This window comes from Hippichthys cyanospilos, chromosome 18 (genome assembly GCF_059441005.1).
Source record: "Hippichthys cyanospilos isolate Australia breed blue-spotted pipefish chromosome 18, RoL_Hcya_1.0, whole genome shotgun sequence".
Classification (NCBI taxonomy): Eukaryota; Metazoa; Chordata; class Actinopteri; order Syngnathiformes; family Syngnathidae; genus Hippichthys; species Hippichthys cyanospilos.
In genome coordinates this window covers 11785477-11809261 of record NC_142386.1, presented here as the reverse complement: position 1 = coordinate 11809261, position 23785 = coordinate 11785477, and the positions used below count along the sequence as shown (strand labels likewise).

General features: G+C 41.6%; 2 protein-coding genes across 3 annotated transcripts; both read right to left on the bottom strand.

Moving 5' to 3' along the window:
- LOC148408999 (transmembrane protein 47-like) lies at nucleotides 1–9901 on the bottom strand. Its single transcript, XM_088440463.1, has 3 exons — nucleotides 9559–9901; nucleotides 5079–5219; nucleotides 1–1155 (listed from the first exon to the last, which is right to left on the bottom strand). The coding sequence occupies exons 1-3, from the start codon at nucleotides 9860–9862 to the stop codon at nucleotides 974–976; spliced, it is 627 nt and encodes a 208-aa protein (XP_088296589.1). The 5' UTR covers nucleotides 9863–9901; the 3' UTR covers nucleotides 1–973.
- A 2599-nt stretch (nucleotides 9902–12500) lies between these two features.
- On the bottom strand, nucleotides 12501–22664 carry LOC148408998 (clathrin interactor 1-like). Of its 2 annotated transcripts, none has more exons than XM_088440208.1 (12): nucleotides 22515–22664; nucleotides 21518–21622; nucleotides 21347–21443; nucleotides 19837–19945; nucleotides 19591–19767; nucleotides 19180–19348; nucleotides 18855–19071; nucleotides 15945–16026; nucleotides 15774–15854; nucleotides 14346–14617; nucleotides 14066–14258; nucleotides 12501–13679 (listed from the first exon to the last, which is right to left on the bottom strand). In XM_088440208.1, exons 1-12 carry the CDS (start codon nucleotides 22553–22555, stop codon nucleotides 13453–13455), a joined length of 1770 nt encoding a protein of 589 aa, XP_088296334.1. In that variant the 5' UTR covers nucleotides 22556–22664; the 3' UTR covers nucleotides 12501–13452. The 2 variants fall into 2 exon arrangements, with proteins under 2 accessions (XP_088296334.1, XP_088296336.1); XM_088440210.1 differs by having other exon boundaries at nucleotides 14346–14614.
- Between the last annotated feature and the right edge of the window lie 1121 nt (nucleotides 22665–23785).

The window sequence follows — 23785 nt, the reverse complement described above, 5'->3', positions numbered from 1 at the left end:
TCGCAAAAACTACACTTTTTATTTAGGAAAGTTCTTCATGTACAAACAATTTTTACACATTTACATTTTAACTGGTGATAAACAAAAGCTACGTTCACAGCTACGTTAATGCTCAATTCCAATTGTTTTCTGAAACTTTTCTGCATGCGCATTGAGGACGCTGTGACATCACACACAGCGGGCATTCTTGACATTAGTGTTTTCGGGAGTACCGCAATGAATTTCATTTTTTTTTTTAAACGTCTGTCATACCGGAGCCTGAGTATTTTCCGTCTGTTACATTTAACGAGGAAATTGAGAAGAGGAAAGGTGAGGTTTTTGGCCATTGTATTTTGTGGAGCAGCAAGCTTCATTGAGTTGTCTCCGCCCCATCCGCTACTTTTGTTTTTTCCTACCTGCTTCCACCTTTTTCAAAGGAGAAATTTAATATTTGTCACTTGGGTATATGTGGGTCATTAAAAGATTAGGTACAGGTCACATAGGGGCAAAAAAAAAATGGAATTGGGTCACTTTGGACTGCTGTATGAACATAGCTAAAGAGAGTTTGCAAGCAAACTATAAATACACTAGCATATATAAAAGCTGAGGCTTCTAATATGAGAAGACACTATGATACATTTCGGACAGAATGCGGGAAAAGCGGTGTCATGAATATTTTGAAAAGCACCTCAATGTAAATCTAAAAAAAACAATAGGCCAAAATAAAAGATCAAAGCACAGCAATGCATCGTCGCCTTGAAATCTTCAGACCCTACTGTCAATTTTGTCCAACAACCGACATCCAGGTGGAAATGTCCAGAAACCAGTGGCCGCCCAGAAATGTCGCCGATACCGGCCAGGAGTTGATAGTATTGTACCACGGGGTTCTTCAAACAGAGCTCTTCTACTTGAGGCCCTCAAAACCTGGCTAAGAATACCCAAGAGTGCCTCGAAAGAATTTGGGCCCCTGCGATGTAGAATTGTGTGTGCGACATCAGTACATGGCATCCTCGTAAATGTCCGTCCGCAAGCAGAAGAGGACCCCGCCTCCCAGCATGAAAATGGTGGCACCCCAGCCGAGCCCGTAGCCCCAGTTGAATTCGTGATATGTCTGCAGAACTGTCCCGTCGATGAACTTGATCGGGTACAGGACCAGAGCGCAGGCCTGTAGCACAACTGTTGGACAAAGACAAAAGAAATTAAACTTTGTTTTTCATAATTCTGGTATGAAAATACTTCAGTAACCATAAACAATCTAATAAATACTAGTAACTTAGCATGTCTTTTTGTGCACCAAGGCATCAGTTAAATTCAGCTTTTTTTCTATGATACAATTGCGTTTTTATTTTAACTCATTCACTGCCGTTGACGGATATAGATGTCAAAGTTCCATTGGATCTGGGATAGCAGTGAATGAAATTAAGAATTGTTCACCAACTTTTATTTAGGTAAAACTGATCCAAGTTGTGCGTAATTATTTGAATTGAATTATAATTTTTGTACCCACTTGTCTTTGTTATTACATGCATTATGGAATGGCAAATTATGTCACAAAATAATACTTTTCCAGGTTAAAAAAAACAAACTTTTCCATATGGTGCTTCTGTATTCTAATGTTGATTATTAAGGCGTACTCTGAGAGCTACGAGTTTTGTTTGGGTGTACTTCACCTAAAAAGTTAAGAGAACCCCAGAAGCAGATTGTTTTTTCAAAGAATGTTCTTGAATGCGTAGAAAAAAAAACAACACTTGCAGTCTGGAGATTTTTTTTTTCCTTTTTTATAAAAAGAATGTGACTGAAGGCTGCGAAAGAAGAAAAAAAGCTAGCAAACCAAACTTTGAGGAAAATGGGAGAGAAAAAAAAAAGCACTATTTTTGCAATGACAAAGCTGCGGTACCTATTTGACAATAATCAAAAAGTTATACAAAACTGTCGTAGACAACAATAAGGGATTACAATGACTGTGATAACAAAAATGTGGAAATTGTTCTATTATGACTCAAACAATGAAAATAAAGTAGGTAAATATATATATAAAGAGTTAGGACTCTTGATCTTAACATAAAAGGAAAAACCTAGACGCTTCCAACAATGTGAGTCATTTTCCTTGAGCTAAGTCTTTGCGGCTTTGAGGATTTTAGTGTGACTTTTGGTCCGCCTTTCCTTCCTCCTGGTAGGAGTGGTGGCGGTCCAAAAGAATGCAGCCGTGTTGATGGAGCCCAGAATGAGCTGAGGTCATATTTCTGGACAGAAAATAAATACGGGAGCGCAGCCAAGAGGCATTTAACGGGGTCCAATATGCTGTGCGCCTGCTCTTTGTGCGCCGTACGCATGTAAAGGCCGCCTTCTTCTCTCTTGCCAGGTTCTCAGAGCAATTACGCGCACAGGAAAGGATAACACTGGCTTCTCCGATGCTTTTCAGCAAATGGCTCGCAGGCAGTGGTAGAGCCATTAAGTCAACTGCACACACTGGCCCTTTATGCCTGATGTTTTCATACAGGAACAAAAACAAAGGGCCCTCACAACCCCAATAAAAACTACGTCAATAACTATTCCTCAAATTAAACTTAAATGTTGAGCAAAGTCAGTTTCAGGATGCTGGCTGCAGCTTCAGAATCTTTCTTGAAGGAAATAACGGGATGTAATCACAAATCATGGGGTTATGAAACCTTTAAAGGTTTTGCTTGAATTTTTTTTTTTTGTAAGACTGATTGGTGATAACTTCAGGCACATGGTGGAGCATCACATGTGGACAAACACAAACATAATTATTTGTATTTGTGTGTGTGTGTATATATATATATATATATATATATATATATATATATATATATATATATATATATATATATATATATATATATATATATATACATATATATATGAGAGAGAAAGAGAGTGTCTGCATTATCCTGCCCCCAGTGGCAAAAGCGCACACACCAGAAATAGCAGCACAATGTCCAATGAATTGTGACGAAAACTGTTTCTTTACATTTGATTTAATTCATTTTAGTTCAATGTATGTTTCATGTCATGTCAGTCGTTTTATAAGACTATTGAATTCAGACTTTAAAGTACAGTATCCAACATCTCGCAACATTCATGGGTGGCGTAAAGTGATCTTTATTTTTTAAGTAGTAAACGTTGTTTATTCTATTGCACATGTGATGCACATGCTTACATAAAGTAGTTTCATAGAGGAACCTGACTTGAGGACTTGTGAGTGGTTGCCCTTTTAACAGTGGCGAAAGTAAAATAAGCACAAACCGTCAAGAATGTTTCTACCAATAGTTGCAAAACTTTTTTTTATTCTTAATTATACTGTATCCATGAAGAATAGACACTACCCCCTGGTGTAAAAATTTCCCTTATGTCAAGTACGCAAGTGATGCTTTTTTTTTCCCCCTCTCCCCTTCATGAGTTCCCAATGTTGGTACTGCTGCAAATACTGTGGCTGCTTTTTTTTTTTTTTTTGCCCGCAGGCCAATCGGGCCTCCGGGCTGCTCACCACAGAAGAAATGTGCTCAAGCACCACACCACTGCTTCCCTACTTCAGCAGCCTCTATTTCATGAGCTCTGGAACAAATAAAAGCTTGTCTGCCTGGAAAGGCTTGTGGTTAGGCCGAGGGCGTACGTGCAGTCCTCCTGCTTCTTTTTTTGAGATGTGTTGCAATCAGTGGAGGGCCGTCCATTAGGTCCCTCAAGACAGTCTATGCAAACGTTTTTTTTCTTTGGCAGGAATTCACAGGTAGCACTTTGCCACAAGTGCCTCTTATTGCACACCACTTTTTCTGCCGTGTTTGCTCTTCAACAGTAAACGAAACACATCTGAGACGCCACTCGCGTTGGCGACGACAAAAACCAAGGAAACATTTATTGTTATAATTCATCAAATACAATGAAACCTCAAGATACAGTCGCTTCTGTATAGGTTTTTTTTTTTCTTCAAATTACAAACGTTAGCGTATAAAAGGAACAAATTGAAATCATACGAAACAAAACTCGAAATCTCAAAATTCCTATTTGAATTAAACGCGACATGAGATTCTACTGCTCGTTAATATGGCTGCTCGTTTATTATTGCGCTTCTTGGGAACACATACAGGAGCTTACTATGGATGACTTGAACACTGCGCAGAAGCCCAAGATATGACTACCATGGCAGAAAGGAAGGAAATGCTTTCTTTGTATCCTAAAGTTCTTTTTTTTCTGCTGTTTGCCCTCCTCCTCTGCTGCCACTTTTGCTTTGGAACGTCGCCTCACTCGAAAGGCCATGTATTGTAACATTTGATGTGGTGTTTTTGAAGCGTTTGGAATGATTTACACGTAAAACACGATTCATAATATGACAAAAAGGGTTAATTAAAAAAAAAAATTATATATATATATATATATATATATATATATATATATATATATATATATATATATATTACAAAAATAGGGTGTTTCAAAATATGCGACATATTAGAAACTGAGTGTCGTATTGCAATACGCGTATAGGCAAAAATGCTGATCTATTTAATTAATGCTGATCAGAAATGCTACCTATTTATCTATTATCTATCAGTCTGTATTTGGTACATACAGCATCCACTTCAACCTGTGGGCCTGGAAGGGGGCTCCTCCCACCTGTCATCCCTTCTGAAGGTTTCTGATTTTCCCCAAATTGGGGTTTTTGAGTTTTTCATTCCCCTTCTGGGAGCTTTGACAGGGGATGCTGTTGTGTACCTTACACCAAAAAGATGTCTCTGTATGACTTCTTTTTTCGAAAGAAGTCTCGACATGACCTCTGTTCATCTGTGATTGATTGATTGATACTGAGTCACTTCGTATAGCAATATATCGATATTATCTCCCAGGTACTAGTGTCGTCTGTTTTGGTTCTGACTGGTACTCAGCTGCTCTTTACAGTGCAGGTGTGGACTAAGTCTAGCAGAATAGCGAAATATATTTTTCAGCAGTTTATTAACTTGAAAATAACATTTTAATTGCTTGCTTGGTTTTTCGAAGTTTTTTTTTTTTTTTTTAAATTAAAGCTGCCCCATGAGTCCTTTCAGTTTTCTGTTTGTGGCTCTCAAAAGGAAAGGGAGACTGACCTGCAGTGAAGAGGAAGACGGCCACTGTGCGGTAGTGCTTCCTCTGCGTCCCGTGACACAGGGAAATGAGACCCACCAAAAAGGCCACCAGGGTTGCCGCCGCGCCGCCCACCAACAGCACAAGGGTGGCAATCTGCCAGTCTGTAACATCAGAACATCACCCAAGCAGAATTTACTAGGGAGTCACAAGGCAGTCATTGTTCCATACAAATCAAAGCGGTCGTCATGGAGATAACTTTAGGCTCGGCTTGACGAAAAACCTTGTGATCATTTCTTTGGCATTTGGAAAGTGAAAATAAATATTAGCCTTCTTGTGGTTTGTGGTTGCTGAAGTCATGTTTTGGCTTTTGATACATTTTGTAAATATGTTTGTGAGGAAAAGTCTGAAAAAATTCAGCCTGTAGTGCTGCTTGACATTTCAGTATCTTCTTTTTTCTTTACAGAACTCGTAAATTTTGTCTTTATCAAAGGACGAACCTATAAGACCAAAACATTTTCTTCAACCTGAAAACAAAACTATCATTATTTCTATGTTGAATAAAAATAAACTATTTACAGCACTTCATTTACAATGATCAGCATTTCTGCCTATATTCGGACATATTATGGACATATTTTTGTATTATCAATTTGAAATAACGTCCTGTCTTTGAATAAAGGGATGGGAATTATTTTATATTCCATTTATCACTATCTTAATTGATTATAGAATTTTTTGTTGCACCCATTATTGATTGCTTGTGTTTTTTTCCTAACATACATGGGAGATGACCATGAAAAAAAAAAGCTGCACACAAGAAAAACCCTCTGGGGGTTTGCTATAGATCACTCGATTAGCATCCTAGTTGCTATCGTTAGCTGCGGCCGAAGTTGCAGCTGGATGCTTTGGATTGATGTGCTAAACTAAACATGAGTTGCTTCTGTGCTAAGCAAGCTCCTTACAAGTACACATATCACTCTACCTTCATCAAAAGTGTTTTCAAGACTGTTTTTTTTCCCCCCAACATTCTCACTTGCTCTTTCGATTTCATGTCTTCATTCTGCCCTCCCACCCAAAACAGGAGCCTCAAACAGTGTCTATGTCAGGATGTGATAAACCATTGTCTAATGCTCAACCCTTAAAATTAACTATAGTTCTATATTAAATTGTAATAAAAATTGGATTATTTTTCAAAACCTTTCAACTTGTACTCTGGGAAGTGCTTGCATTGCTTTTAGCATGAACATTCTAGCCAAGCACATAGACAAAAACAGATTTTCCCTTTCCCGCCTGCTTTGTTGTGCATGCCATCCTTGAAATCCCACTTGTCGGTGTCAAGAGACAGTAGCTCAAAAGAATAATTTGCATCGGGTGAAGCGAACAATCGGCGAGCGGGCTTCATTTGTCATTGGGAAGAGAGGGGAGAAAATGTTTCCCTCGCGATAACAGCTCAATGGCATTTGAATAAGAAGCACATGAGGCAAAGGCTTATCCTGCCGGGGACTTCTTTTTTTTTTTTTTGTGCTTCCAGCTTTACCACATCATGTGGTTAGAATTTTGATCAGACGCCTCTTACCAGGAACTTATTTCTAAGGTTGTAAGACTTCATCCTGCTTTCCGTGTATTTCATTATTTGTCCGTGGGAATGAAGCCAAATGTCGAGGTGTTAAGAGTAGGTTTCGCACCTTTGCTTATGCCTTTTGGCAAAGTGACTCTGTAACCCGGACCCGCCCCTCCACTGTTGCTTTAAAGGGATCTGCAGACACTCCAAAGTGACAAAGCCACCTCCCATTTGGCCCCACACATTCCACAACGTGAGAGTTGGGGCCAAAGCCTTGTTTCCGCTACATTCTTTGCGGCATGCATTCAGTACATACATATGTGCAAGTACGACAACAAACAGAACATCTTACGCTACGTTCACACAGAGGGGCTTAAGGCTCAATTTCAATTTTTTTTCTTTTTTTTATGAAATCCAATTTTTTGTGGGGTCTTCTTCATTTCAAAGTAAATGAGTTGCAAAAAAAAAAATCTGTGGCTTTATCATGTCAACTTTTCTTGTTGCAGGAAACAATATGTAAACATGTGGGATTGCAATTATTTAGCACCTATTTAGACCGGATTTGAATGGGGTCATTCCGTGACAAATCCACTCCTGGGTTGAGCCAAGCAGCGTTTGATTTGAATGAAACTTGGTGTACTTGTTAATAGTGATGGCATAAAACTACTGTAAATCTCTAATCTTAAATCAATCGGCGCAACCTTTCTTCAGTAAGTAGAGCTTCATGCTCAGTTACAATTTTTGTAAAATCTGATTTTTCTGTCAAGTTGTTCAGAGTTCCACCAACGTCCCATTGAGGACACCATGACATCAAACGTAGCGGGCGTGGTTAACGTTAGTGTATACGGTAGGTGCCACACAATAAAACTCCCTAATCTTGAATCTCCTGACTTGAAAAAAGGGTTAAAAAAAATCTAATCTGTGTCAGCCACATTGGAATTGGTTCACTTCAAACTGCTGTCCGAACGTAGCCTTAAATTTTGCACTCAACATGGTGAAAACTCCCATCAAGAAGCACCCTAATGACACCTTTATTTTGACCATTTGAACGCAAATAAGCATAACTAAGCAATCATGCCACATCAAAGCACAGTAGTAGTACAATTCATCCAAAGTTGATTGAGCTTTCCTGGAAAAAGGTGAGACAAATGTTCCTCTCATGGGTCACTCCTTGTAAAATAATATGATTGCTGACTACCTTTTTGACTGTAAGTGAATCAGCATAGATTCCTTTCAACTCATTTCCTGTCTGCATGTTTGTCATACACTTCTCTGCTATTGTGTGAAGGCCTCACATCAGAGCGACATCAAAACAAAGCAGGACATACTCAAATAAACTTAGAATTAATCATCGTATTGCAAGACGACGACAATGATATCCATTTTATTTAAAAGAAAAAAGATTTTTGTTTATTCTATTTTTGTTTTGCGTTATACAGCACAAAAGCACATCTGAAATTTTCATTTATTATCCTGCACATCTTGATTATTGTGTGTTAGCTGGAGCCTTCCCACTTTGAGCGAGAGGTGGCGCCCAGCCATATGGACAAACAAACTATTCGTGCTTCACACTCACTCTTGGGATATTTAAGGTCTTTACGAGCCTAACTTGGCTGTTTTTTTTGGTTGCGGGGGGAAACTGGAGGTGAATGCACATCACTTACCAGACACTAAATGATGCACAGCATGTATATCTAAATAAACAGAAGAATGAGTTGTACTTCTTCCTTATTCATCAAACTAGATGTGGTGCCTCATAGGATAATATTATATAACTTATTTATTTATTTATTAACTTATTAACCATTGCTATGAATATTTAAAAAATATTGAATCAAAAATTATCCTCTCAGTTTTAATAATATTCCTACGTTGTGAACGAGGATGGACTCGGACATTGGTTCAGCCTGCCTGCTTCTTTTATTAAAAATCATGGTACAACCTCAGCTAACACGACCTGCTGTTAGCTGCAACAGGCACTGGCTGCTGAAAGCTACTTGACATCCACCCTCCAGCTTGTACCATTATGGTAATTATTCTAAGTAAGATTACAGCCGATATAAAAACGCACATCTGTGCATCAAAACTCAACTTATGTGGCTGACGGATCAAATTTCATCAAATGGTGTCAATTTAAAAAAATCTAATAATCTTTAAGTTACTGTTAATAGGGCACACCCATACTTTTGGCCTTCATTTTGGGGAAAAAAAATGTGTGTTGTATATTTGGGAAATTACGGTAATCATCCGCCTTTTGTTTTCATCAATGAATTCAAAATGACATTTTGTAACACTTTATATTCAAAGGTAAAAAGTAAAAGTTAACCCGCAAATAAAACAAAAAAGCCAAAAATAATGTGATTACAAGAACGCCACGGAGATGTAGTATTTAAACATATGACATAATAGTGAAATAAAATGGTTTATTTCAGGCTTTGGGCGAAACTGACATTGAAGACAAGATTTTTGCTGTTGTTGTTTTGTTGCGTTATCAAGTAGGGGTGTACCAAAAAATCGATTTGCACAATCAGGATTGCCACTTACCACAATTCAGAATCGATTTAAAATGGATCAAAATACATATCATATGCACTGTATTTTTTTAAGTCTCATCTTATTTTATACTATAAAGGCCATTAAATGTATTACTAGCGTCAAAGCATAGAAGTTATGTTTCACATGTTTTTGTGGAAAAAGACACGGAGTATTTTCACGTATATAGATTGAAGCAGAAATCGTTGAGAATTGAATCAAATAATTTGGAATGGAAAATCGATTCCGAAACAAAAATCAGAATTTAATCGTATTACGAGGCAGTCGATCAAAGATCGCCACCTCTAATAAAAAGTTAACATCCCACTGACTAACTTCTGTCGAAACGCAAAGAGCATTCGAGCAGAGATGAAGACCGAAAAAAAGAGCGAGAAAACGCCTGTGACCTGAAGTGAGAGTGGAGAAGCAGTTCCACGAAGCCTCCTCGTCCGGCTGCCTCGCCGCGGACTGGGAACACGACTCCCACAGCGACAGCGAGAAGTGGTCGGCCGTGACCCAGGCCGGACTGAGCAGAGCCACGAGGTCCAAGCAGAGCGCCAGGAAGACGCACACAAGCGCGATCAGCTTGAAAGGCCGCAAAACGTGCACGTCGTTCACCGACATGGTCCTCTTGTCGCACAACTCAGCTGGGCAGTCGCCGTAGAAAGAAACCGAGGAGGAGGAGCGTGCGTGGGCTCCCTCAGCTATCATAACGCGCACTACCGACGCGGACGCGCGCTCATAGTGTTATTGCGCTTCCCGCTTGGAAATTTTCGGCACATGACTTCCGGCGAGCCTTCAGAAGAAGGTTCATATAACAACGTACACCGATGAGTCCTAGGAAATTCATAAGTAGCCAAATATGCTTATGTGGTCCGAAAAAAAAATCATTTGTACAACTGTTGATTTATCAATGCCTGCAACAATATTGGCAGACACAAAAGTTCATTGCTTTTAGTTTCAAACAATAAATTCCAGTGTAGACCTTACATATGTATATATGGTCACACTCTAAATAGAGTAAATATTAAACGTAAAATATACTCTTGGAGAAGAGTGAAATATTCAATTATTCTGAGTAAAAGAGTGTAACATGTATACTGTATCTATAAATGTACTATATAGCTGGTGGAAGCATCCACGAAAATAAATCTGCTAGCCAGGATATTATAACTCTTGCATTTCTTTTTTTTTTCTTTTTTTTTATGGTGTGCCACGACATTTTTATAAAACTAAATATTCATTTCATTTTCTAAATATCCATTTTCTATGGCCTCTTTATCCTCATTCGGGCAGTAGCGGGGGACAGCCTTGACTGGTTGCCAGCCTTTTTACTTTGAAAATATATTAAGGAAGGCTGGGCTGAGTGTATTGAACTTTAGATTCTAGTAAACTTAAAGCTAATTTTGAAAAGATATTGCATAACCATAACCTAAACATTCGTGTTATTTTTTATTTAATTACGTTAAAATAATTGTGATAAGAAGTAGTTGCTTGATCTCCATTGTTACCTTCAGGTGTAAAGTTTAGAAGAGTTGTTACAGTAGTGTTCTAGCTATCCACTAGAGAGCGGTATTTATTCATTGATGGTATGTTGGGCATGCATGGCACAAATTTTCCCAGTAAATTGTGACATCTACAATTGATGCATTTTCATTCATATGAAATTTCAGAGCAAAACAACATAATACATAAACATATTTATTTTTCCTTTACGTAAATATATGCACGCTGCAATTCAAACGGGCATTGCCGAAATTGTGATTCTGCTTTCATGAATAACAATACTGTAGCTGTTATCCTGGCCGCAAGGTGAAAAAATGGTTAACACGTACGTCCCACAGTTCAGAGGTCAGGGCTACGGTTAAGAGTCTGACCGGCCTTCCTGTGTGGAGTTTGCGATTTCTTCTGCCATGGAGGCACTGTTGATGTTGGCACACACAGGAAGTCTCTGGTTGGCACGAAGATGGTAAGGATGTGTAGTCTGCTTGCTCTTCCAATATACGAGAGGTCTTTGAGTCCAATACCTTTACTAAATATCGCGGCACTTCAAAATATGCATCTGCAGTTGTTGTTGTTGTTTTTTTTTTTTTTTTTGCAAGAGTAACACAAACTCATTCCATCAAACAGAATGGCTTTTGGAAAAACTAAAACAGACACTCCAAAACAGCAGACGTGAAAGATATTATTTACAATATAACAAGCCTCATATTATTGCCCGTTTAATTCAGAATTAACAAGGAAAAAAACATGTTCACCTGCACAATAAAGTGTGTCAGTAGATTTCTGCTTGAGGTGCCTTATTTGTATCACTTGGCTCGTAACAATTCATATTTATGTTGAACTGTACTGTCTTAAATTTGCAGAAAGTATTGTGAACTCACACTGAGAACCTGACGGGTGGGAATTTGGGCGTGATTTAGGCATCGCCCACTTGTAATAATTCAAAATTCCAGCATAGAGGCTACAGACGCACTGTACATTTAATCAATGAATTTGTAAAGGGCATTTTTGAAAAAAATTGCATAATTGAAAAAAAAAAGTTTGCTCTGTCATATCATGTGTTACTACTTTTTTTGTTGCTGTTATGCACAGGTCGCAAACAATGTCACTTCTGACAAATGGCTGGAAAGTTTCCATTTGTTCCTAAATACACGAAGCAACCAGAAAAATCTGGTCAAGGACACAAATAAGTATTTGAACCTGATTACATGCTGTTGCGTAGGATTATTTGAGTTTGATGTAATTTAATTAAATAAGGAAGGGCACAATTGTTACACACACACAAAAACAAAACAAAACACAAAAACATGAACAAAAGAACACAAACATGAATAATGTCCTGAAGGTGACTCAAATATCAAAGTCAAATCTATGCCATCATCCATGGAGAGAAACAAAATAAGACTTCGACACCCTCTCCAACACACACACACACACACACACACAGACAGACACACGGAGCTTGGCTGTGCAGCTCCAGGGCTGGACGCTAGTGGGCCCCAAGCGAAGGCCTCATCTAACAACACGACGTGGTTTTCATTTTCCCTTGGATGGTGCCACTTCAGAGGACAAAATTATAGAAAAGGCCGCAAGCGTCCACTCGGGAAAACACCCGACAGCATGATGAAGACCACCTTGCTGAAGGACATTTGTCCAGCAGAGGAATCCCAAATCATTTGCACCAATCGCCTTGGAGGTGCAACGACAGAAAATACGCTTTTGTGCTTCACATACAATCATGCTCAAACTGCCCCAAAAATTTTAGTAGCTATAAGTCATTTTAAAAATAAAATTAAGAGCCTTTGTTCAGTACAGTATTTAACTTGAATGTTTAACAATCTTAGCATTTAATGTTCAACGTTTTCCTTTGTCCTTTATTCAGGTAGCATTTGGAGTGAACGTTTGTTTGCATTACATTTGAAAGTGATCCTGATGTATGGTTTATGATGTTAATGTTGTAACAGGCATGTTACAATAGCTTCCAAAAATACAAAATCTGAATTGGAACATTGGACATGGAGGAAAGAGAAAGTCTTTTGTTTTTTTTTATTTTTTTTGTGCCGTCAAAATTTTGAGAAGCATTCAAGTGAAATCCTTTCATCTTCATTTGACCCGCAAAGCTTTAAAGGCATGTCCAGTTGCCTGCGTTTGGATATTCTGCACATTCAGGAGCTCAACGCCAAAATTCCCAAGTGGAGATCTTCCGGGTAAATAGCAGTAGCTCTTGGCCAACAATTTGAACAAGCCAGTACATTTCTGAGGAAGTGAACCTTACTGTGAGTCTTCCCGTCCCTCTGTTGTCATCTGCTGATATCGCTGCACGTGCAGCAGACACTTCCTGTGTGAAGCCTCAAAGCGCCACTGATTAATGAATTGAAAACTGAGCTTGTCAAAATGTGGACAGCACCTCTAAATTTAAATTCAACCAGGAAGTGCCCTTGGAATGTATTGCTCAAAAGCTCTTGTGAATTTTGACATTAGGCTCCTTGGAGGCTGTGCAAAAAGTTCTGAAAACTCAACAGTGGGTCCAATCAAGTTGACCTGTAACAGTTCAAGTGTGTTTTTGGGTCATCCTGAAAATTTCCCCCATAAGCCAACAAGGCAAACTTGTTGCCACTTACACTGCGTGTATGGGAAAGGGGGAAGGAAGTGCAACCGGCGTGGTGAGCTGCAAGCCACCAATCCGGCCCTGGCGCCCGCCCAACGGCGGCACCGCCACGTGAGTACGTCACATCTTCGGCCCTCTGGCGGGTCTCACCTCAACGCACGCACGCACATGCATGGGCATGTGCCTGCCTTCAGTTCCCAAAGTTGCCCAAATTAGAAAAGGCATCTCGCTTTTCAGAAGTCTTCACAGCCGGCCGCATCCCCATTTTGACGGGAGGGACCACGGTCTTTGTTACTGAGGGCAGTGCAGGCGCCAAGTTTAGGCCGGGATTGGCCAAAGGTCCGACGGGCGCCGGCGAGCCAAAGTTGAGGTCCAGGCTTCCCAAGTTGTTGGACAGCATGTTAACGGGAGGCGTGCCTGCAAAGATGAGCAACAGTGAAAGGGAGCTGTTTTGTTGACATTTGACATCTTTGGAGAGCAACAGAATCCTGTGCTCTGCGTGAGGCACCAAAAGCAACCAAAATAACTTTCATCAGAAAGAAAAAAAAAAAACTATTGTGAGATTTTAGCATTTTTTTCGTAAATGTAGCTGAACTTGGCTTGCTTGTACTAAAAGGACTTTGGTGATATTTTTAAACAATATGGGAAAAAAAGAAAAGAGTTATTGACAGCCAGCTAATTATTCCTCTTCTCAACTACAAGTAACTGCCATTGTAGAGCATATGATGTGTCAAATTGGCCAATATAGAGCGGTGCCCTTGACCTGTGCATTCGAAAATCAAGTTCAATGTAACCCATGCTACCTCGCTGCTGCTGCTGCTGCATGAAGCTGTTGAGGGTTGCGGGGGACTTTACAGTGTTGATGCCGGCCGACAAGAAGTCCAGACTGATGTTGACGGACGGGTCAGACCAGGTGGAACCGAGAGACCCCTGAGCCCCAAGTCCGACCTTCTGCTGGAGACCGGTGGGCGGCCGAGACGTCAACGCTCCCAGAATCTGATGTCACACAAAACACGGGATGACATCGTGGTACATCAACAAAAGGAACGGGTGAAACATATCAGACGGGGGAGCGGTACAGACCTGCTGGGAACGAGACGGCGGCACGCTTGGTGCGGCGACCGACGAGAAGGTCAAACTCTGTGAGGCGCTAAGTGCCAGCGGCTGGGTAACCCCACCTATCAGGTCAAACAGCTCGGCGGACGGTGGGACGGAAGCAGGCTTCGAAGGCGGCGAGCTGCCTAACAAGTCTGCAATTGGCTGGGAGGGGGCAGAGGTGGAGCTCGACGATGTCGGCTGAGCGGCAAAGGCGCTCCAGTCTCCGAATTCGGCACTTCCGTTGGTCGGTGCCGCTGCTGATCACATGACACACGCTCATATTCAGACATTTCCAACCTTGACTAAAAGGTCCGCTCTTGTGGAGTTGACACTTTCAAGCAAAATGGCCAACTTCCTGTGTGTTTTGCTGCAAGGCTTTTTGAGACGTTCTCATGCGTCCAAAACGGGGCTCCTCAATTTCAGACTGATTGGTCAAAATAGGGGCTAATTTTTGACGTGAAATTCCTTGTTTTAAGACCCGCCAACAAACTTAACTTCCATTCTCCTCCCACATGCTTTGGCCAAAACTGCATCATCTGTCGACTCTACAGCTTCCACATTTAGTAGCAATCACACTAAATTTCAAGGTCAAGTCTGACTTACTAAGGGTGAGTGGAAAAAAGACCAAATGAGCCTTGAATGGTCTCTTCAGACTAAAATGGCAACCATCCTGTATCCAAAAGACTGACATTTTCACAATATGATTTTGTCCGTCTGTTCTCTGTCTTGTTAGAATAATTGAGGGTATAGCAATTGTACATTAGTTACAAAATATTAATGCTTGCAATGAAGAAATGCTTTGCTGTGTGAATGATTGTGGATTATAATTATTATAGTGACTATGAATTTACTATGAAATATAAACTGCTGTGGTATGTTGGTGGTATGCTGTGAGAATGAGTGCACTGCTTGTGGGGAAAAAAAAAACCTGCCTTGGTATTGTTTTGTCTCAAGCTGAAGGAAGGCCGCTCAAGCCTGCCAGTTGGAGCAGTCCCGCAGCTGTGACTCTTATCGATGTCTCGCGACGCATATTTCATCAGATTGTCTCACTACGCAAAATATTTCATCGGAATGACTTGCTAAGTATAATATTTGATCATACATGCATTAGTTTCTCACCCACATGCTCACACATAGATTGGACAAGTACACAAGGTTCCGGCCATAGACTTGCATTTTTTCCTGCCCCTTGAGGGCCGGGACCTTCATGTAGTTAGCGATCTCTGTATCAAATAAAAGTGAGAGGGGAAGGAGAGGCTGGCAGAGCGCAGTAGAATTGTCCTTGGCCAGTTCCTCTTCGCTCCGCTCATGCATGAGTTGGGAAGATTGCCTTGTCTCCTTTTTTTGTATACAGTTTCTTACAAATGAACCTGACAGCGATGAATGAGGAAGATATAATCGTGACAAGTTTACCGGTGGACGCGGGCAGGTTGGTGGACACTGCCAGAGACGAGAAGTCAGCGAAGCCACAGATGAGGTCGTCGGCGATGCCCCCTGATTGCACATAAACACACGCACACGGTAAGTCGCGCGCACGCACACACAAACACACAGCGTGTTGCGCGCATGAACATCAAGCCTCACCTGCGGCAGAGCTCTGACTGGCTGACGTATCAATGACCAGAAGGTCTACCTGCCCCTTGTCGGAAGGACGACTCCCGCAGACCTATTGAGACACCGTGGGTAGAGCAGGGTTAAGTTTGGCCGCCATGCATGATGGTGTCAAGACATCACTGCACTATATAGCACAATATGTTTTCTGTAATTTATGTTGTTTCTGTGTCTGGTACATGCAGCATCCACTTCAACCTGTGGGCCTGGAAGGGGGCTCCTCCCACCTGTGGTCCCTTCTGGAGGTTTCTGATTTTCCCCAAATTGGGGTTTTTGAGTTTTTCCTTCCCCTTCTGGGAGCTTTGACAGGGGATGCTGTTGTGTACCCTATACTGAAAAGATGTCTCTGTACGACCTCTTTTCATTCTGTGAAGCCCTTTGAGACTTCGGTGATTTAGGGCTATATAAATAAAATTTGATTGATTGATTTGATTGATGGTGTAGCAGACAATTTGAGGTGACATTCTGGTCTCTTTGATGATACGGAACTCATTTAAGCCCTGTCTCCATCGATGTTACTGCCCTACTCTACTCAACAAAATCACAGTTTTCACCCCAAAAAAATCTAGGCGGCTCTACTATAGCTTACTCGCTTTTTCTGGTACCTATTGCGTTGTGGTTCCAAAAAAAAGTAGCCCGGTTACAACACATGACCTAAATACTTTGCTGGCCATCGATTGGTCCGAGATAGATTCAAAAATGCGAAACGAAAAAATGTGGAAAAAAAACGCAATGAATGACGAAGAGAGGAAGAAGAATGAAGAAGCTTTTGCTTCCACAACTTTCCTTTGATGGAGAAATGACGTCTTCTGGTTGACACGGTATTCCAAAACAGCCACAAGTACCAAGTACAATCATCCTTCTGGACACTCCATTGTTTTTTACTGTTGTTTACAGCTTGCGTGTGCTACCATTGCTGGTAACATTGACTTCACTAGCGAGGTGAGGAGGGGGTTCCTGGAGAGCGGCGGTTGGATTTGAGATGCAATGTCTTTTTGTGTAGAGCAGAATAGAATCGCACAATACAGCTAACAATATCACTCTCATACATCTCATACAGCTGTGACTATGCCAAGACCATGCACTTGATTTCAGAATTTTGTTTTGCACTATTTATGCTGCTCCTTCTTTTGCACAACAATCGTTAAACCAACTGTACCTAAACTACCATGCACACATGCACATTATTGTAGGTACATATCTGTACATAACCTACGCACTTACGATTCATACTTTTGCTCTGATACTTAGGTATTGTTTATACCTTGTTTCTTAGTCTTCTTGGAACTTGTTCTTTTTTTATTCATTTTTACGACATTCGTGTGGACAGGACAGTAAATATTTCACTGTATATTGAAACTAGTTTCTACACTGTGCACATGACAATAAAAACTTTGAATCTTGAATTGTCAAAAGAAAACATCTATGAATACATTTAATACATGGATAATTGTGTTCAATCCAACTTTAAGATCCCAGTAAAGTATTCAACTACTGAATATTCACCATTACACATACCATTAGTACTTGGATACACTTAATTTCCCCCTAAAACAATGACAGACCTATGTCCGTATTCTAATATATTTTTCGTTAACATTTCAAGAAATAATGGCAATTTTTGTATGATTCTAAATTGTAATTTCTAGTTTGCGATTGTAAAACTCGCAACTACGATACCTTGAAAAAAAGCCATGGATTGTTCTCACCCTTCCCTTCATTTTATACTTAGCAAAGAACACTACACAGCCATAAACAACGAAAGTAATCATAGCCAGTGGGAGAGCAGGGGTCCTCCATATTGGTGTTTGCGCATTTCTGATTTATCGCATAGTTGGCCAGATGGGCACAGCAGAATTGGAAAAGAGGCTGCTGAGCTTTTTTGAAGCAAGCGATCAACGCTCACTCACACTGCGAGTGGCCTGAACCATAAACTGGATGCGGTTCTTGAATCCTCGAGCAAAACAATTGTCAGCATGGAGAAGTTCGAGTCTCACGTCGAAGAATGAACGACTAATTCGGCTAAATAAAGCCCATTCAGAGTCGCATGTTACGATGATCTCCAAAATCAGTGCCATCTCTACCCCTGGAAGATAAGGAGTTCTTCAAGATACTACAATCTCCCACCCCCTTCAATTAGATGGCCTTAAGACTGTTGGTTGGACTGGACTGGCATCTCAAGTAAACACTTTTGCACACACATGCATGGATATCATACATGCACACAACTCCCTACCTTCAGCATCAGTGCTGGTCTTACTCTCCACCCGCGTGACGTGACTGTTTCTGTGGAGGCGCCGGAACCTGGCTGTTACCAGGAGGCTGTTTTATGGCCCCCTCTTCCCCTAGCCTCCAACCCCCAGTCATCTAAATGTTGTTTGAGATATGTGGTATTTGTTGCAGCAGGTGTAAGGATTTTTTTTCCCCAGGTTTTGCTATGTCCTCGTTGGGGCATGGCTGAAGACAATTTTTTTTCTCTCTTCCTTCACCCTCATCCTTTCTCTCCTAGGATCTTATTTGAGTATTTATTTCTTAATGGAGTATTTTGCGATTTTACGATAAAACTGCATTTAACACAATTTAAAGATTTTTTTAAAAATTGTTGCACCCCCCCAAATGTTTTACTTTATTTAAATGGCTGCTCTACTAACCTTATGAAAGGTCTCATGGTGACATAGTTTTGTTAAAGAAAAACTTCAGAAAATGTGGATGCACTTTTTTCCTCTGTACAATATATTGGTATGGTATCGGATCAGGACTCTGTATTTGCATAGTCAAAATGACCTCTTTTCCAGTAAATGCTCACAGTCATTCACTTATTCCCTGCTACCAACCACTGGATAGGACCCTTAGATATTTTTGAAATCACGGTAAGTGGTGTACCTGGTTGTCATCGGGACTGCTGTCTCCGGTGTAGTGGGCAGCGGCACCGAGGTCCAAAGTCTTGTTGGCAGGTGCGCCGCAACGTTTGCGCATGGAGGTGATGGTGGTTGTGGTCTGGGTTACGGGGATGCTCTTGGTGGTAACTGTTTCTTCCTTGTCTTTGAACTCCCGAGCTTCTGGGTGACCGTTCTGAGATGTCCTGTCCTCCTCATTGTCGCTATCAGGTCGGCAGAAAGAGTGGTGTGATGTGGAGATCACAATAGAGGTAATAAACACACAGTGAGAAAAGCACATACATGAAATTACGCACGCTGCGCGCAGCTACCTGATTCTGTCCGGGGAGTCGTCTCGCTCCTTCTTGCGAAATTTGCTGATAGTGTCGTCAATGGTGCTGCCGATTTTTTCGCCGATCTCGCCCAGCTTCTCGCTGAAAGGGAAGGTCGCTCGACTCTTGTCCCAGTCCTCCTCCCATTTGCTGCGCTCCAGCTCACACGCTGTTTGCAGGAACGTAGACACAAAGGAAATGCGCTCAGCTTAGGGATGGACAAATGGCTAAAAATCCTGCATCATGACTGGGGAGTCAGAGATGTGTGCGTTTGCAATCAACATATCCTCATTTTTACATTGGGGAAAGTTGTGGAGCTGAGAATGACTCAAATGCTCCCCTATTGGCTAAACAGTGTTTTGTGAAGCAATCAAATGGCAACTTAAGTATGACAGCTGTGGGCACACTCACAGTTCTTCAAGCTTCCTCCTCCTCCTCCAACGCTGTCCGAGGAGACCCCGATGTATTTGTCCTTGTTCTTCTTGGCTTTCTTGCGCTCGTCGCGGAGTCGCTCATCATCCTGGACAATCTCCACCGTCTCCTTCACCTTCTGACGCACGTTGATACCTTGGTCCTTGCCGTTCTCATCTGTCCAAGACACATACATTTCAAGAGAGGGTCCAGAGCAGCCTGTTATGAGAAGGGCTCGGCGCTGACCCGTAAAATGGTAGTTCTCCAGAGATCTTAGGTCATAGATGTGTTCTCGCGCGCTAGTCACCACTCGTTCTGATCCGTTCCTGATCAGGTAGGCCAACAGCAGCAGTGCCTGGCACCAAACACGCACACACAAATTTGTACAGCTATACTTGTGAAGACATCATTGACATAAGGCATTTCCTTGTCCCTAACAATCAGAAATTATTTCCTTACTCAAACCCTTACCTCGCCCATAACTCAATTCAAATCTTTACTCTAAAAGCAAGCATGCCAAAAATGACATGTTGACTGTTACAGTAAGTCTACACTCGCTTCTAATGATTCTGATACTTTTGTATTGTTTTCCTTTTGCAAAAAACTTCTATGGTGTTGTAGGTGTTGTTACAGGCCTGTTGTTAAAGTATGTGCTTGGTTCTTAATAGGCTTCATTTTTTTCATTGGTTTGCTCTCAGCAAGTACGTTAGCCATAATTATTATTTTATTTTTTAAGCATCAAGCCTTGAAGCCTTGTTTATATATACTGCTTGTTTTAAAAAGTGTAATAAATAGACATGTTTGAACAAACATGATTAATAATCATGATTAATAATCATGATCTCATTATTGACCAAAATAATCATGATTATTATTTTGACCATAATTGTGCAGCCCTACTTAGAAGACCTCCTCAATTCCACCAACACGTCTTCCCCTGAGGAAGCAGAGTCTGGAAGCTCCTAGATGGTCTCTCCCATCTCTGGAGCTGAAGTCACCAGGGTGGTCAAAAAAACCCTTGGTGGCAAGATCCGCTTGGAGTTTCTAAAGTCTCTGGATGTTGTAGGGCTGTCCTGGCTGACATGCCTCTTCAACATCGCTTGGACATCGGGGAGGTGTGTTCCAACAACAGAGGGACCACACTCCTCAGCCTCCCTGGTAAAGTCTATTCAGGGGAGCTGGAGAGGAGTCAGAAAGTCGAAACTCAGAACCAGAAGAAGCAGTGTGGTTTTCATCTCGGCCGTGGAACAGTGGACCAGCTCTACACCCTCGGCAAGATCCTCGGGGATGCATAGTAGTTCACCCATCCAGTCTACATGTCTTTTGTGGACTTGGAGAGGTCGTTCGACAGTGTCCCTCAGGGAGTTCTGTGGGAGGGGCTTCAGATTACAGGGTACCAAGCCCAGATATGTGGAAGATAAGGATGGATTTGAACCACTGGTCTAGACTGATAAAATAGGCAACTGTAAAGTGACTCTACTTAGCACAAATCAGCTTGGGAAGGAGTCAGCTATTTGTGAAAATTGGACAGTTGGAAGCCTGGCTCAGTTTCTTGTCTCACCCTCCACAACAGGACTTAGTTAAGAGAATTTGTTGAAGCATACAGTCTGTAATTATTCGTAAGTCAAGATGTTGAAGTGTGTTGTAATCATGATGATATGGCCTGTGCATACTGCAGATTTGCACCCATTGCAGGTGGGTCTGAAATATATCTCCCACGATCGTATGGTTGCATGAAAAAGAGGGTGACGCTCACCTTATAGACACGCCTCCAGTTTTTCTTGTTGTCTTTCAGCATCCTGGTCCAGAGCATGTTCATTACCTCAGGGAACTGCTCGTACATGAAGGTGGACCTGCTCACGCACACAGACATCAGCAGCTAAAGAAGGTGTGTGGAAATGTGTGTTTGTGTGTTTGTTGTGCATACTTGGCGATTTCGCCCATCAGCTGGCCGGACGGTCCCCAGGGATCATCATTGGTGGCTTCTCTCACCTTGGACTCGATGTCAGAGTAGTTCATCACCACATTGGTGCTGAGGACACGCATACATGTATGAACGACTCAAACACGGCACAATAACAAGCAGGCGGGGCTCCTTCCACGTGGAATTTACAATTCCCATTTAAAGCCTATAATACACGATGTTCAGGCACAAATTTACACAATGTAAAAATACATGTTTCATTGTGTTTGGTTGACTTCAACATTACAGCCCACAATCATAAATTATTATGATGCATATATTGTGTTGGTGCAGTTGTGTGGTGCAGTGTTTAGCACATCTGCCTCATAGTTCAGGGACCCAGACTCCCAGTTTCCTCCCACACTCCAAAAACCTGCATGGCAGGTGTATTGGACATACTAAAAAAAGTGTGATTGGGTGTGTGAATGGTTGTTCGTCTCTGTGTGCCCTGCAATTGGCTGGCAACTAGTTAAGGGTGTCCCTCCCGTGAAGTCAGCAGGGATAGGCACCGGCAAGCCTGCGATCCTTGTGAGGATAAGCAACACTAGAAAATAGGTGGATGAACGTTTCGAAGTCTCGGCACATTTTGAACGATCACTACTACATCGCAAAGCCGGCCCTGCCTGCAGCGGATAACGGCCGCAGCCAAGCCAAGCTAAGACGGTGTCAATAGCTAGCTAGGCTTGTGACTTAGCAATTAAGAGAGGGCTCTTGCCGCCGACCGGGCAAGCTGGCATCTCACTTATACGCAATTTTTAAGTAGATAAGCTCATCCCCTCGCGCCATAGAACAATGTGTCCTTGATGAGTCTGCATTGTCCACAACTGGGCTACAGGGGGTAGGGTTGCAACTAGCCAGCTAGGGCAAACAGCTCAGTCTACGGACGGACGTGAAGGGACTGTCGCTAGCCGGGTTTCGAGTCGCTGAGCTGCACTTCGCTTGCGAGCGAGCCACTACTTACGCTTTGTCCACCAGCTCTCGAACCTTCCACATGTTCAGCATCTTCAGCGCGTAGGCGCACACGCGCACACGCACAATGATGCCTTTCTGACTCACGCACACGACCGGCACGCGCACGCAAGCCACAGCACGAGCTTTTCTGGCCCGTAAACGTCACAGTGACGTCTTCGCGACTCCCGCACGTGCCACTCGTCTTCGACGCGTACAATGTCAATTTGCAAAAACTTTTGTCTTTTTTTAACTGTTGTCATATTTACAGTGCCTTGCGAAAGTATTAGCCCACCTATAGCTTTTTGACCTTTTTTAAGAATCAACACCAAATAAAAAACTGAGAAGTTGGACTGAATTTTTCACCCCTTTTGAGTTCATATTTTGCAGAGCATCCTTTTGCTGCGATTACAGCTGAAAGTCTTTTTGCGTATGTCTCTGTAGTAGGTTTTGCAAATCTTCTTACAGAAGCATTTGCCGATTTCGCTACATAAAACATCTCAACTTCTTAAGGTCTGATTGAGATCGTTTGTGCGTAGCAATTTCCAGCTCTTTCCACAGATACTCATTCGGGTTGTTTGATAAGGGCTCATAATTTACAGTGTAATTATAGCAAAGGTTTATGGATGCCAGTATCCGGAGGAGGGTGTGTACGGCTGCGTTTACCGTAATTCTCATAAATCTTCCATGGGCGCATGCGAAAAAATGCACAAACAGTAGTACTCCCTTTAAACACATAGTAGAATGCATGCATAGATCTGTAATTAGTAAAGTGTAAACACTTAGCCTCTTAGACTGGTTGTATTCTCTGTCACTAGTTGTGACTTTTGCTACAGTTCTGTCGCACGGGAGTCATAAATGCTTAACTCGAAATGTGCACTTCTCAGTAGCGTCTCATTTAGACCACCAGGAGACGCTAGTACCACAAAAAAGCCCACATTGGCAGCAGTTTATTTTTGACGGGGCAATTAAACACGCATGTTTGGTTTTTGTTTTTCTAGCAACCCATGGGCAAGTGCCAAACTGGAAACCATGTAAGAATAAAATGGAAATTACTAGGCATAGAGTGTGACAATTATTTGACGGTCGTTTTTTTTTTGTGGGGTTGCGGTCAATAGTACTGCTGATATCGTACATGGTATTCTAAATGTGACTGACTACTCATGAGTTGTATTTTTAAAGTATTTTAGCACTTATTTTACAGTTGACAGAACTATGTTAAAGATATTGCTGCCAACAAGAGTTGTGTATGATATCCCTTAGTAAAAGTTTTTCCAGGAATAA

What these genes read in the sequence shown, in the direction of transcription:
- LOC148408998 (XM_088440208.1), bottom strand. Translation starts at nt 22,555, where the DNA reads ATGCTGAACATGTGGAAGGTTCGAGAGCTGGTGGACAAAGC. An exon ending in CGAGAGCTGGTGGACAAAGC is followed by an intron (nt 21,623 to 22,514) that starts GTAAGTAGTGGC and finishes GCGTGTCCTCAG; the next exon opens with CACCAATGTGGTGATGAACT. An exon ending in CAGTCAGAGCTCTGCCGCAG is followed by an intron (nt 15,855 to 15,944) that starts GTGAGGCTTGAT and finishes ATGTGCAATCAG; the next exon opens with GGGGCATCGCCGACGACCTC.
- LOC148408999 (XM_088440463.1), bottom strand. Translation starts at nt 9,862, where the DNA reads ATGATAGCTGAGGGAGCCCACGCACGCTCCTCCTCCTCGGTTTCTTTC. An exon ending in CTTCTCCACTCTCACTTCAG is followed by an intron (nt 5,220 to 9,558) that starts GTCACAGGCGTT and finishes CTGATGTTACAG; the next exon opens with ACTGGCAGATTGCCACCCTT. An exon ending in CGTCTTCCTCTTCACTGCAG is followed by an intron (nt 1,156 to 5,078) that starts GTCAGTCTCCCT and finishes TTTGTCCAACAG; the next exon opens with TTGTGCTACAGGCCTGCGCT.